The 13,739-nt window shown below is 48.9% G+C and overlaps 5 protein-coding genes across 5 annotated transcripts; 2 read left to right on the top strand and 3 right to left on the bottom strand.

Annotated features, from left to right (window-relative positions):
- Positions 1 to 557: 557 nt before the first annotated feature.
- Positions 558 to 4,157, bottom strand: N7498_008444 (cohesin subunit IRR1; the record flags this gene model as incomplete). The annotated part of the gene is made up of 2 exons (XM_058455506.1): positions 558 to 3,658; positions 3,716 to 4,157. The coding sequence occupies 2 exons, from the start codon at positions 4,155 to 4,157 to the stop codon at positions 558 to 560; spliced, it is 3,543 nt and encodes a 1,180-aa protein (XP_058305494.1).
- A 583-nt stretch (positions 4,158 to 4,740) lies between these two features.
- Positions 4,741 to 8,063, top strand: N7498_008443 (uncharacterized protein; the record flags this gene model as incomplete). Its single annotated transcript, XM_058455505.1, has 11 exons — positions 4,741 to 4,902; positions 4,961 to 5,134; positions 5,191 to 5,195; positions 5,491 to 5,534; positions 5,892 to 6,116; positions 6,177 to 6,373; positions 6,431 to 6,608; positions 6,655 to 6,660; positions 7,175 to 7,370; positions 7,421 to 7,756; positions 7,814 to 8,063. The coding sequence occupies 11 exons, from the start codon at positions 4,741 to 4,743 to the stop codon at positions 8,061 to 8,063; spliced, it is 1,773 nt and encodes a 590-aa protein (XP_058305493.1).
- A 405-nt stretch (positions 8,064 to 8,468) lies between these two features.
- N7498_008442 (uncharacterized protein) lies at positions 8,469 to 9,383 on the bottom strand (the record flags this gene model as incomplete). Its single annotated transcript, XM_058455504.1, has 7 exons — positions 8,469 to 8,575; positions 8,625 to 8,712; positions 8,766 to 8,857; positions 8,935 to 9,046; positions 9,121 to 9,186; positions 9,230 to 9,307; positions 9,363 to 9,383. 7 exons carry the CDS (start codon positions 9,381 to 9,383, stop codon positions 8,469 to 8,471), a joined length of 564 nt encoding a protein of 187 aa, XP_058305492.1.
- A 1,120-nt stretch (positions 9,384 to 10,503) lies between these two features.
- Positions 10,504 to 11,643, top strand: N7498_008441 (urease accessory protein UreD; the record flags this gene model as incomplete). The annotated part of the gene is made up of 1 exon (XM_058455503.1): positions 10,504 to 11,643. One exon carries the CDS (start codon positions 10,504 to 10,506, stop codon positions 11,641 to 11,643), a length of 1,140 nt encoding a protein of 379 aa, XP_058305491.1.
- Positions 11,644 to 12,083: 440 nt separating this feature from the next.
- On the bottom strand, positions 12,084 to 13,531 carry N7498_008440 (uncharacterized protein; the record flags this gene model as incomplete). The annotated part of the gene is made up of 2 exons (XM_058455502.1): positions 12,084 to 13,137; positions 13,209 to 13,531. 2 exons carry the CDS (start codon positions 13,529 to 13,531, stop codon positions 12,084 to 12,086), a joined length of 1,377 nt encoding a protein of 458 aa, XP_058305490.1.
- Positions 13,532 to 13,739: the final 208 nt, after the last annotated feature.

Raw genomic sequence — 13,739 nt, 5'->3', positions numbered from 1 at the left:
AAATGCCAAGTCTTATGCAGTTCATGTCTTCTTTAAAACACGTAGCTTAAGCCTTCTCACCTGGGCATATTGCTATGGTAAATGAAGTCTCCATGCCCTCTCATCGAATAGTAGAAACGAGCTGCTATTGACCTGCAGCTACAGTCTTTACTAAAGTCTTAAGAACTCTAATTCTAAACTTTGTATTATTTGATCAGCATCACAGTCAGCTCAACTTCTGATACTGAAAATTAAGCCACCCAAGTCCCTAGACAAGATTCTGCCGAATCCACCTCCAGTGGGACGAGCTACTGGTTTGTAGATACGCCGTCTCGCCCAGGAGATCCACATCTTGATGAAATACATAGTGAGATTTCTACAATAATCCAAGCCTTGGAGCAAATGGACCCGGTCCATGAGAGAACATAAGGGAGATATCGATAGCATACACAATGAAAACAGTCCTGACCGCTCAGAACAAAATAGGAATTTAGACATTGAGAATGGAAAAGTAAAAGAAAAAAGATCAAGAGCTCAGCAGAATATAAGCCCTCGACCGAGAACGAGAACGAAAACCACTAATCGCCCATGACCTCATCCTCGTCCGATTCAGGGGCCCGATCATTGTCCTCGTTGTCGTCATTACCATGATCGATATCTTCTTCGACAAGCTCACGAGCTCGCAGGTCTTCCTCGTCATCCTCTTCAATGGGATCGGCATTGTCCCCCTCCTCATTATCATCGTCATCGATACGCTCGGCTGATTTGTAGTCTTTTCCTGAAGTTGCTGGCGCTTGGTCATCGGCAGCTGCGTTCTTGGCGGGCTGCTTGCTCTTTTTGCGGGGTGCGCTGCGGGGCTTGCGCTCTTCGAGGTATGAGAGGACTTCGCGGTAGTTTTGACCGAGAGCAGTCTTGTTGCGGAGGAGGCTTTTTTTCAGCGAGCCACGCTTCGAGCCGGATGAGTCGACGACACGGCCGATGATGGCCAGTACAAGCTTGCCGGTGAGCTCGCATAGGCGTTGCTCGGCCATGATGCTGCTGCGGAGACGCTCGTTGATGACTGCCTCGTCCTCTGAGTCACTGGCTTCGTCCTCGTCCTCGGGCTCATCTTCAGATGCCGGGGCGTCATCTTCGCCGGGTTCGAGGTCTCGCTGGGATTTCTTGGCAAAGTTGCGCTCCGCGATGCTGTGGATCTTGGTGATGAGAGTCTGGGCCTCGGCCGACGCTTCATGCACGAGGCTTTGTGTCTGGAAGATGACATCTTCGTCGTTACCTACACCCTGGCCGACATTGCGGAGAGTGCCAAACAAAGTTTGTAAGTCCAGGAAGGTTGTGGTAGCAATAAATCGCAGATCGTCGAGGCCGGAGCGTCCTCCCATGATGGAGAGAAGCGTCGACATGAAAGTCTCACGGCTCTTTGTGAGTGTTTCGAAGTATGATGTGTTGAAGTTGGCCTTTCCGTCTTTCAGTGCAGCAGTCAATCCTTGGACCTTCCACATGAAATAGAAGAGCAAGGTGCGGATGCTATTTGACACCAGCTCGGTCTCCGTCGCAGTATCCTCCTCATCGTCTGTTTTGCGAACACCACGATTGGCAAGGTGAATGAGAGTATTGAAGGGAGCTTCGACGTGGTCTTTCTTGGATTTCGAGCGCGAAGTAGGCACGGTCTCCAGAATAGTCGTGCAATCCGTGATGCCGGCGAGATTGGAAATACGCATCACAGTGTTGGCGAGATCGGTGAGGGTTGAGTCAGGAATGTAGCCACCAACCTGAACTTCCTTCTTGCGAGACAATGAGCCGAGTGACTCCACCATTTTTTCCCATAGTTCCTGGATCTTGCCCTCTAGCGCCTCCCGCATTTCGTCGGAGCTTTTCGCATGTAAGAAGGCCAAACTAGCTTCAGCCAGGACATCCTGGTCCGAGTGCGTCAAAAACTGCTTGTTGATGTCGTTTAGCAGGGCCGTGTAGGCTGTGGCATCCTTCTGAAGGTCCTGGATTGAATCAAGATCCACGAAGTGCTCCAACCGCAGCACAGCGGACGCTGTTTCAGGGGAAGAACCAAACTTCTTCAGGAGTTGCGGGATGATCTGCGCAAGGCTATGGGAGATCTCCTCCTGGAGCTCTGGGATCTTGGCAGTCAATGCCTTGACCTTCCGCCCTCGCTTGTCGATGTCAGACTTGGCGATATCGAGCACCCGAAGTCTGACTACAGCTCCGAGAACTTCCAAAAGAATGGATTCTTGTCCCTCGGCAAGCTTGTACAGAGACCGGACAGTTCCTGATGTATCGTCATCAGAAGCCTGGTCAGCGATCTGAGAGTGATCGTAGAGCAAATAACCAGCGAGCGACTGCCATTGAGAGAGCTCCTCCATGTGAGGGTAGATGGCTTCAGTTGCCAGAACAAATCGGGAATCGGCCGGCGCTCCCAAAAGCACATTGCGGGTTGTGGGCTCCTTTTCGGTTTCGTCGGTCTCTTGTGAATCATAGTTATAGAAGATGTCAACGAGACACTTGAACTTGATCCACGATTGCTTAGGTATCTCGAAGTCATCGTCATCGTCATCTGCAAGCGTGTCGTTGAGCTCATCTCCCAGTTCCTCCGTTGCCGAGTCAAACGCATCCTGAACATTGGCGACGAAGAACTGGCCTGCTGTTTTCCGAACACGAGGATCGACGTCAAAGACAAGCCGGCCAACGGCATCGATGTCGTCGGCTTCGAGCAGGCCACCTTCTCTAAGGTGGTTGAGTAGCTCGACAGCCACCACACGCACGTTGACGTCGGCATCTTGAACTGCAATTTCAACAACACGCTGGCGGAATCGCTCCGTGAAAGAGTGGAGAACGCCGATATTATCTTTATTCTCATAGAGAGGGAGCAATTGCGTCAAGGCAACAAGTCTGGTGTGGGCCACAACATCGGCGAGCGTCCATCCGATATACCGCAGATATTGTCCCTCAAGGAAGATTTCTCGGTAGGTACGAATCCACCGGCCCAGGGCCTCCATGCACTCGGCACGGATGCCCCCATCCACATCACGATAACGGTGAACAAAGACGGTATCGAATCCATCTTGCAAAAACTCGTCTAGGCGCTCCACCTTCTGCTCACCTTCAGAGATAGCTGTCTGAATTGCTTCCACCCGTCCTTTGTTGACTGACTTCTTTTTCTTTTCGCTTTCGAGCTGCTTGCGGGAAGTCGTCACGGTGGTCGTCACTTCTCGTGCGATATCGCAGAGAGCATTCATGATTGCCAGTGAGATAATCGTCGACGTGTGTCGGAACGGGCGACAATTCGCTGTCGACATAGAAGACACCCAAATCTGGACGTTCTCCAGCAGGGCTTCATCTGTGTACAGGACCGAGGAGTGGTGGAAAGTCTGGATGAGTGCGGTCATAAATTCCTCGAGGACAGGTTGGAATGCTCGGAACTTTTTCTCACGGGAGATGAGAGGGTACTCGGTAAAGCCTTGTGCCTGATAGATGTTCTGTAGATCTCTGATTCGCTCTGGGGCGTGGTCCACGTCTTCCGTTTCCTCCTTGCTGATTTCGAGGTCGGCACCGGTACACCGAATAATGAAGTTGATCAGGTCCTGCATAGCCTGTCCACTGTTGCGTTGATATTGATTCAGCCATTGCGCAGCGGCCGTGTCGGCGTTGTTGCTCTTTCCGAAAACCTCCGCTAGAACGAAGAGTTAGATGGAGCCCAAAAAGCAGTAAACTGGTCGTAGAAACTCACCAAACAAACCACGCTCACCCGCAGCCAGACTGGGTCGAATCCTGGGCTTACGGGGACGCGAAGCTGGAAGTCGACCATTGAGGGCAGGCCGGAAGGCCAGCTGTCTACCCACTCCATTACCTGCGACTTTTGGCTTCTTTGCCGAGCGCGAACCCTTCTTGGCTGTGGACTTTGTGCCGGTCTTGCGGGCTGCGCGACGCTTTTCTCTCAGCTCCTCCTCGTCGGCCTCCGAGTCGTCCACGTCGTCACTGTCGGACTCGTCCGAGTCCTCGTCATGTTCCGCGGCATCGTGCGCGTCACCACGCTTGCGCTTGTTCCTAGCATTGATCTCTGCTGAGTGGGTACTTTGGGAGAAAATTTCGGGTCGCCGCCTTTGCCGGCCAGATTTGCGTCTATCCTCCGCGGGCGTCGATGACGGGCTGCTTGGGCTGTCCACCTCCATATTGGGGTGGAAGGTGTGACTGGACTTGTAGCGACTGCAATTGGGGAGGACGTATGTCGATCAAAGAGTGGTCGCGTTGGATATGGGAATTGGTTGAGGTCCGTATGTCGGGTCGGAACGCGCCTCGTGGAACGCGCCGTGGAACGCGCCGTGAAACGGCAGCAAACAGAAACGGGCGAATGAACACCGAGGGGAGAGAGTGGTGCAGTCTGGATTCGCGGAATGTCGGGCTGGCCGTGTTCAAATTGGCAGGTCGAGAGCACAGGCGAACCAACAAAAGAGGGGGCCGATGGGATCTCGAAGGGCGGGGGAGAGAGGTAAAGGAGGTCGACGCGACTGGATGCCTTTGCGGTCCTGGTCACTCAGGCACTCAGGCACTCAGGCATTTAGGCATTCGGGCCATAACAAGTGAGGAACCAGGTGATCGCAAGTGGGCACTTAGGTCGCTGCAAGGGTCACGTGGCTTTTTGGCAGTTTTGGTCCGTGCTCATCGCAATTATGTAATTTTGTAGGGTATGCCCTGGTAACCCGGTAATTTACCCACACAGATTATTAGTCTCTTTCTATCATCATCCCAATTACCATGGAACACAGTACAGATTATATCTGGAGGGCCTATGAGGATCGTACCCTCACTGAGCTTATACAGGTTAATCCTGAACCTGATACGGAACCAGCGAGCGAGTATGTCGATGAGTTTGAAGACTGGCAAGAATTCCAAGCAGCAATTCCTGACCCGGATGAGGTAAATATATATTGACAACAACTAGATCCAAACTAGTTTTAAACTGATTTATTCCTAGCCAAGTCATATTCCAACACCATTAACCTTTCATCCAACCCACCCAATATCAGCTACTGTTATTGAGCATGTGCCTCTACTTCCAGAGTATCCAGAAACTCATGAGGAAGGGTTTGCCTATATCGTGAATATTGACAAATCTAGACCGGATAAGCTACGAGCTGTGATGAAATCTGTTAGTGAATAACTAGTTATTAACTATTTATAAACTACTTACTAACTAGTTATTAGACACAGTACGCTATGGGTGGGTATGGATCAAGAGAATTTGTGCATTCCGCATTCCTTGGCTGCCAAACAGAGCGAAAACGCTTTAAATGTAATGGTGTCAAGAGCTGCGAGTTTATTGATCCTAGACTCTCATATCTAGCCCATACAAAAGCGGACAAAGATCTATGGAGCCTTATCACAAATATACGCCAAGAGATCGCGGATTCCTCGCTCTCAGAGGGCCATGGAGAGCTACAGCGCAATAGTATTGGGTACGTAAACTAATTCCGAATTAGTTCTTAACTAAACTAATCTCTATAGGCTATATAACGCAACTAAAAGGAAGTTCCTTCGGGGTGTCGCTTGTAAATCCTCTCGCCTAGGTTGTCAACCTATATTTCGCCAGCACCACTATACGGTAAACCTTTGACTTACTAGTTATTAACTAGTTACTGACTAGTTATTAGAACGTATCTGAAGTGCCAAGCTATTATATAAGCTGCGCGAATTCATCTCAAGAGAACCGTCAAGAACACTTCTACACTTCTCTACTTCCAAAAGAGAGATCACTTGATATGGAACTTCTACAGAAGCTTCTAGCCTCTACCTATCAACCTAGACCACTAACTTGCGGAGTGATTGAACCAGCGGCCTCAAGGAGGCCATTGTGCGGTAAGGATTAGTTCTAGACTAGTTCAAATCTAGTTACTAACTAGTTCTAGGCGTTGTTCATCCTCAGGGTCAGGGTAAAATCCAGAGCCATGGCGCTTGTAACGTTATGTTCCAGACCTTTATCCCGCTTCTTCCTGAGAGATACCCATATGCAATCTTCTACTCTCGTGGAACGCATTCCCATCCACCACCACCACCTACAAAAGCTCCATGGATAATCGCTAGCGAGGTCCTAGATCTGATTTGCAAAAATCTAGACCCAAACCTTAAGTTAAGTATGTGACGTATTTAGCTAGTTTGAAACTAGTTTTTAACTAATTACTAACTACTTATAGGCACATTCCTACGCAGTCCTGCGCTTCGTGAATTCTGCCAGCAACATAAATGCAAAACGCTATCACAGATCCACTCTAGCTTTGCTAAGATCGATAAGGTTGCGGCATTACTTTGGAAACAACGAGCGCTAAGCTACCCATACGGCAAAGGGATAGCTGGCCTACGCCATCAACTAGATGTCAAACCTGATCTAAAGGTAAAATAACTAATAGAGAACTAATTAAGAACTGGTTACTAACTAATTACCATTTAGGAATTTGTTCAAGAGATCTACGAAACTTCAGAAGGGACTTTTGTCTTCTGTGCTTTCGCGAAACAGCTCCAATTTCTAGCAACGCGTGATGCTATCGAGGTTGATATGTCTTATAAGCGGGTAAAAGGAGACATCAACGAGGTGATATTTGCTACAATGCTTACAGACCATGGTAAAAGTAAGTAAGGACGCTATTAACTACTTAAGAACTAATTACTTACTAGTTCTGGGTTAGTTATAACCCTCTGTCGTGTCTTCACTGACCAAGAGAACTCCATGGGATATAAATTTATCTTCCAGATAGTTTTCGAACTTATGTCAAGGTCAATAGGGAGACCTATTAGGTTTCACTACCTTCATGGGGAAGGTATTAAGGCAATTGTTGGTGATATGTGCCCAAAGCAGATCTTTGGTAAGTAAACTAGTTAAAAACTAGTTACGAATTAATTACTAATCAGTATAAAGGCTTAGGTGCATTCCTTCAGGACCAAGACACCGAGCAGAATCGACGTTCTCCAGCTTGGCACCTCGTACGGATTATGATCTTTTGTGCTATACATTTTATGAGGACAGTATCAAAGATCTACCCAAATCGACCAGATGGCTCCCATATAGAGTGCCGTGAGCGTCTAAATAGCCTACTTTCATGTCAAACTGAACATGATTATCATAGGTTACTAGATCTTATTGAAGGTAAATAACTAGTTTCAATCTAGTTACGAATTAATTACTAACTAGTCTTAGAGCACGATCCAAACCTCAAATACTGGGTTCGACACAAGAGACACCCAGTAATTGCAGCAGGGCTATGTAAAGCATGCTCAGGTGTTAGCCCTGAATTCTTCTCTAGATTCCGGCCTCATACGAATGCAGTTGAGCAAAGCCATAATAAGTCCTATGCACTAGGAACTTACGATTCATTATTAGGTGCTGTGACAAAGTAAGTACTAGTTATAAATTAGTTTATAACTAGCTACTAACTAGTTTTAGGTCATTATACCTCGATCAACAGGATCTTGATCAATTAGAGAATCGAGATACTTTCGGTATTCATCACCGTTATCAAGCTGATGACATTGAGGCCCGCTTTGGAAGGAATCTCCAGCGCGAAGCTAGAAAAAGAGAGAAAGCAGAACAGAAAGCCGCTTATTACAGAGACGCACGAATTCAGTTTGATATTGACGATCAAATCCTCCTCGAAGCCTCATCTTCTGGCTTCGTATTTGATATTGAACGTCGGTCAAGGTCAGCTACACCACGGCCAAGATCGAGATCAGCCACCCCACGGCGATCAAGCTCTAGAGGGGTTACACGTAGCCAGTCTCGGTATGTATTTAACTAGTTTTAAACTAGTTAAGAATTAATTACTAACTACTTCTATAGTGCATCCACAAGTTCCAGTCTTCGTCGTACAGCAGCGATTAACTCGCAAAATCGTGATCATTTAAGCGACCTTCGAGAGCTCGAAATTCAGCAAAAGCGCCAGGAGATAGAGGATGCTCGAGAAGAAAGACAAATAAAGCGCCAGCAGTTAGAGCTTGAGACTAAAGAACAAGAACTAAGGGTTGCGAAGATGGAACTAGAAAGGCAGCTCGTTGCGGCGCAACTAGAGCAGATAAAGAGAGGGAACTAGTTAAAACCTAGGTAAAACTAGTTCTGAAAGCAAAAATGCATAATGTAAACCATAGAAAATATTGTAAAGAACTAGTTAAAACTAGTTTCTCTTGGTTCTCAAAGCAAAAAGCAAAACACGCAAAACACCATAAAGAACTAGTTAAAACTAGCTTTTTTTAATTCTCAAAGCAAAAGGCAAAAACTCCAAAACTCCAAAACTCCATAAAGAACTAGGTAAAACTAGTTCTCAAAGCAAAAAGCAAAACTCCAAAACTCCATAAAGAACTAGGTAAAACTAGTTCTCAAAATAAAAATGCAAATTGAAAACCATAGAAAACACCATAAAGAACTAGTTAAAACTAGTTCTTGAAGCTTGATAGCAAAAAAGCAAAACCCACGAGGAAAACTAGTTTCAAACTAGTCCCTACGCCTCATCCTCTGATGGGACGTACTCCTGACCCTGCTGATTGCGAGGGTCAGTGAAAAGACCAAAATGCTCACAAGTGCCCTTGACTTCGTCATGGCAGCAGACTAAACTAGTTAGTAACTGGTTTAAACCTTGTATTTCTGGAGTACTCACGCTTAGGTTGATCAGTGTCTTTGCAAACCTCACAAGGCACAGGAAGCTTCATCGATCGAACGGCTTGACGCATTTTGGTAATATGCACCTAAGAATATTAGTAGAAGAACTAGTTAGAAACTAATATATCGCGATACTTACCGATCGATCATTCTTGAGAGGAAGCTTAGGCAAAATCTCTTCCTTTGCCGCCTCACGCTCATCGTAGGCCTCCATGATCTCATTGAAAAACTCTGTAAACTAGTTAGTAATTTATTCAGAAATCCAAATTAACTAGTTCTTAATTAGTTGTAGCACTTTCTGATAGCACGGAATTCATCAGCTTGGCAAGGGCGACCACCAAATTCCTCGCCAGTCAGAGACACTTCAGGATGCTGCTTCTGAACGTGCTTGCGGAGGTTGTTGGTGGAGGTAAAGAGAGTCTATAAAGTAGTTAGCAACTAGTTTAGAAAGGAGCAAAGTGAGGAGTAAAGTGAAGTAAAAGTAAAAGACTTACAGCATTTCCACAATCTTCAACTCGACAGTATCTCTCGCCAACCTCGATGGTGCAATAGCCTTTGTTCTGTAATATCAATTAGCTTTGCAGCCCAAAACCAGTTCGGAACTAGTAAACTGATGTCTTCAGTGAGAGAAGGGAGCTTCAGATCTGCCTTCGACAGGTCAAGGTAACGTTGGAAGTTTGGCTGTAAATCTGTCAGTTTGAATGCCCCAAAACCACTTCAGAACTAGTAAACTCACATTTTTCTTGACTTGGGCCATGATGATGATGATGATGGAGATGATGGAGATAATAGAGATAATGGAGATGATGGAGATGATGAGAACCAGCTGTTTACTAGTTCAGAGGATGGTTTTGGAGATGGTGGAGATGGTAGAGAGGATGGTGAAGAAGAGAAGGATAGTGAAGAAGAGAACTAGATGTTGTCTAGTTTTATAGAAGGATTATAGAAGGAAGATTCCGGATGGGTAATTCCGTAAGGGTAATTCCAAAATTACGAAGGATTTACGTTCTTCCAGAAAAGTGGGGCAAAATAAAAATAAAATCACGTGATGTGTGCGATGACCTTACACCATGTGTGCGATGACCTATATGCACATAACAAGTCACCTGGGAGATTGTGACAGGTCAGTGCGGCTTAAGATTTCGCTGCATCTAGTCACGTGGCATTTGAGGCGGAAGTGGTGAGACCGCTTTCCCGGAATAAAACCTACAGAATATCTATGTATTTCCTTCAACACCTTTCTAAACATTTCGAAAGACATGTTTATCCACCTATGTTGAACTAACATACTCTTGTTTGTATGTGTTTGACGAAAATCACGGGGTACTCAGGCTGTAAGACCGCTAGCTCACCGCCAGCTTACGCGAAGCATCAGGTGATCCCAGATCGGGACCTGCAGCCAAGACGGAGAGCGGCGTCTAGTTCTCACGATGCGGGTCCCATTTGTCATAGAAACCTCAATTGGACCCCGCGCTTCTCACCCAGTGTCCACTTGGCACTTCCCTCGGTCTCACGGAGTCCCAGGAATTACACCACTTGGTCATGAGGGCGCCCGCGCCCCCCGCTTGACACATAGTCCATGGGTCGAGCCACACAACTGACGCCCGGTGGGTTCGCATTGACTAATGAATGCCATCATCACCCCCAATTTGGCTAAAATTATATACGTCCCAGCACTCAAGATTCCGGGGTAAAAACTCCTCGTTTTCGACTCTCGTCACATCATCCTGCATGGCTGCGCCGCCATTACGCCTTACTGAATTGACCTCTTGGCTCATTCCGCACATCACCCCAAGGCTTTCATAAATCTCCGCTTCTTCCCTCTCTGCTCCGCGTCCGCCTTCGATTCGATTCCTCAGACCTGCACATCATTCACCATGCGACAACCAGCAATGCCCATACGCTCACCCTTCGAGTCTTCCATAGCGAAACCGGGGCAGGGCACCGTCGTCCTCTCTCTTCTTCCGCCAAACAACCCCACCCTTACCACTCTCACCTACAAATACCCATTGAAGCTGGTCCCAAGGTCCGGTGGCTTCACTCCGTCTCCCGAGTCCTCGTCATTATCGGAGTCATGTCCCTCACGACCAGTCCACCTCTACCTGCTCACCTATGGCGGCGGTCTGCTCCCGGGTGATCACATCGAGGTGTCGATCAAGCTAGATCCCAGGACAAGAATGGTGGTGACCACACCGCAAGGAAGCACGAAGATCTTCAAAACAGAACCGGGCAATAGCGACTGCCCCAATGTGATCAAGGGCCACCGCAAACAAATGCCCGCCAACCCACACCTCTCAGATATGAGCCAACAATCATTAGACGTGAAGATCGGACGCCAGGCAGCGCTCTGTTACTTGCCCGACCCATCTGTGCCCTTCCAGAACAGCCGCTACGCTCAGGTACAAACATTTACAGTTGACGCAGCGGCCAAGGGAGACCAGCGCAGCAGCCTGTGCGTCTTGGACTGGGTCACGCAAGGTCGAACCTCACGGGGCGAGAACTGGAATTTCCGCTTCTGGCGAGGCCGTAACGAAATCTGGGCAACCAACGAGATAACGGGCAAGAGCCGGCTTTTGCTGCGTGATTCCGTCATTCTAGACGACGAGACCGATGACCTGAACGATTCTGATGAGTCCAATGAGGACATGCCGTCGCAGGCCGGCCTGCTTCCCTTGAACATTATCCAAGAGCGAACACGCCCACACGGGGTAGTGGGCACGCTGATTCTCTCTGGGCCTGTATTTGAGAGCCTCGGCTCATATCTGCTCGACCAATTCACATCGCAGCCGCGTATCGGCAGCCGGAATTGGTCGTCTGAATCTTCTTCTGCACCTGAGTCGTCGCCCGGCATGAAGGGCGATGTCACCTGGACAGCAGCGCGCGTCCGAGCTGGCTTTGTCCTCGTCAAGTTTGGCGCCAAGGATTTTGAAACTGCCAAGCTCTGGCTTGGCGGGCTTCTCCGCGAAGAGGGAACCATCGTGCGAGAGTTCGGCGAGGAAGCTCTCTTCTGCTTGTGATCCCTTGCATTCCATTCCCCCTTGCCCAAAATTCGATGATACCCACCAAGCCCCTTGAGGCTTCTCTATTTTCTTGGCCGCCTACAGTCAGCGGCTCTCCTTCTGAATTTTAGTACTTTTTCCCGAGACTCTTGCATTATTGATCGTTTGGGAGCAACCCCCCTCATCACGGGGCCCTGTATTGCGAAGCAAACCGAAACTAGCGTATCTGCATTGCAGCCACCAAAAAAAGTCACCTGGGCATCTGACTGCACAATGGATAGCATTCTACCGCAACGCAACGTAACGTGCCACATGCATAGCAATGAAAAAAGTAAAGTCTATCATGGAAAAGGTATCTCAAATATTCCAAGCCAAACGCCGTCCCAACTTGAAATCCACACCCCAAAATAAGAAAGCCAAGATCATCACCCATCATTCATGGATATCAATAGCCCGCTCTAGATCCACCAGTCGAAGATCCGGATCTTCCAATCCCCCTTAGTGGCACCCACCAGATCATCCACGTTCAGCATATCCACACCCTCCTGCACCAGGATTCTCCAGATATGGTTACGCAAACTGCGCGGCCAGCTAGGTATACCCCAGTATCGCACCTTGAGACCATGACGATGAGCGACTCGGACTTGCGAGCGAATGAGATCCATCTGGTGCTGTGAGAAATGGAACGGCCAGGTGAAGCCGAGAGCTTTCCTGAAAGAGACAGAGGCGTAGTAACTATTTGTGAGATTGAACGTGTGCGAGTTGATGGCGTCCGGCATGCCGGATAGACCTTGGCCGAGACCAGTCGACCGCTTGACGGTGGAGATGTACTGGCCCTCGAGCTTGTCGTCAACGAGCTTGTCGAGCGGTGCATCGAAGAAAACGTCCCGGTATGTTGAGTTGGCGGTGACCTGGTCAAAGGGTGTGTTCCCTGTCCCGACGACGGTTACGGGGCCCGGGATCAGCTCGCGCCCATTGAAATAAGTCAAGTAGCCGCGCTCGCGCAGAGGAGCCAGATGCTTAACGACAGCGGGATAAGTAGCAGCTCCGTCGGTTTTGAAGTCAATTAGCAGGATCACGCTCTGGTCTGGATCTGTATCCCAAACCCCGTGTGGAGGCTGGTCGATGGTGCGGTGGAAGGGCGTGATAGGGTTCTGGCCCTCGAGGATCTTGACCAGCGGGTCGACGTACATTGAGCGCAGAGTACGGCGCGATGTCAAGGCAGACCTGGTATGGCCGACGTAAAGTTCCTCATCGAACAGCCAGACGTCAGCCTCGACGCCAATGCACCCAGCCTGCAGCGCTGAGAACAGAGGCACGCGGCGCCAGTAGTCGTTATGCGAGTGGCAACCTTTAGGGATGATATCGCGCGACATGTCGGTGGGCCAGTGGGTGACGTCGTCGACGTTATCGTGGTCGCCATGTTTCCAGATATGAGCGGCGCGGTCATATTCGTCTGGGAAGAAAGAAAGCACGATGCCGCAGGCCATTGAGATGAACTGCACGATTCCCCTGCATGCAATGATTAGTTCGTCTGCATTATCTTGAATTGAGCCGATAAGGCGAGATCCGGTTACACCTACAGCATGACGAAGAACACGATCAGTGCGCGCACGAGGCAGCGAGTATATCGTGAGCGACAAGATCGCTTGCTCTGATGGTTCTCCGGTAGCAAAGGTAGAGAGTCCTCGTCGTCGTCGTCGCGTCGCGATGCAAATGAAGGGACGTAGGGTGCCAGCCTCTGGCGCCAGCCGCGCGGCCCCACCACGCGGGGAACAGTCTGGACTCGCACGGTCTTGTTCACATCGCCATCTGGCGAGTCTCTGTAGGCCTCAAAGGGTACCTCTAGCAAGCATTCGGAGGTGCTAGACCCCTGCGTACCCTGGGGTTGGGATGTGGCCCCCATTGTGTTGAGGTGTTTAAGAGAGTTACAGGACGGAGTGCGCAGAGGCGGGCTTCATCTGGAGGGGTTATATCCCTTCAAGTTCTCCCAAGCGTACCAGGCCTTGAAGAGACTGAGTACCACACTTCGAGGGCAGACCGTCCCATGTTGCAAAGATGACGACACTGATTGGATGCAGGTTGTGGAGCTAGCGCATCTCTTTCTGGTCGCG

Source organism: Penicillium cinerascens (assembly GCF_028974065.1).
Source record: "Penicillium cinerascens strain IBT 15544 chromosome Unknown scaffold_4_segment0_segment0, whole genome shotgun sequence".
Lineage (NCBI taxonomy): Eukaryota > Fungi > Ascomycota > Eurotiomycetes > Eurotiales > Aspergillaceae > Penicillium > Penicillium cinerascens.
Note: the sequence above shows the minus strand (reverse complement) of the source record. Positions and strands in the feature narration are given on the sequence as shown.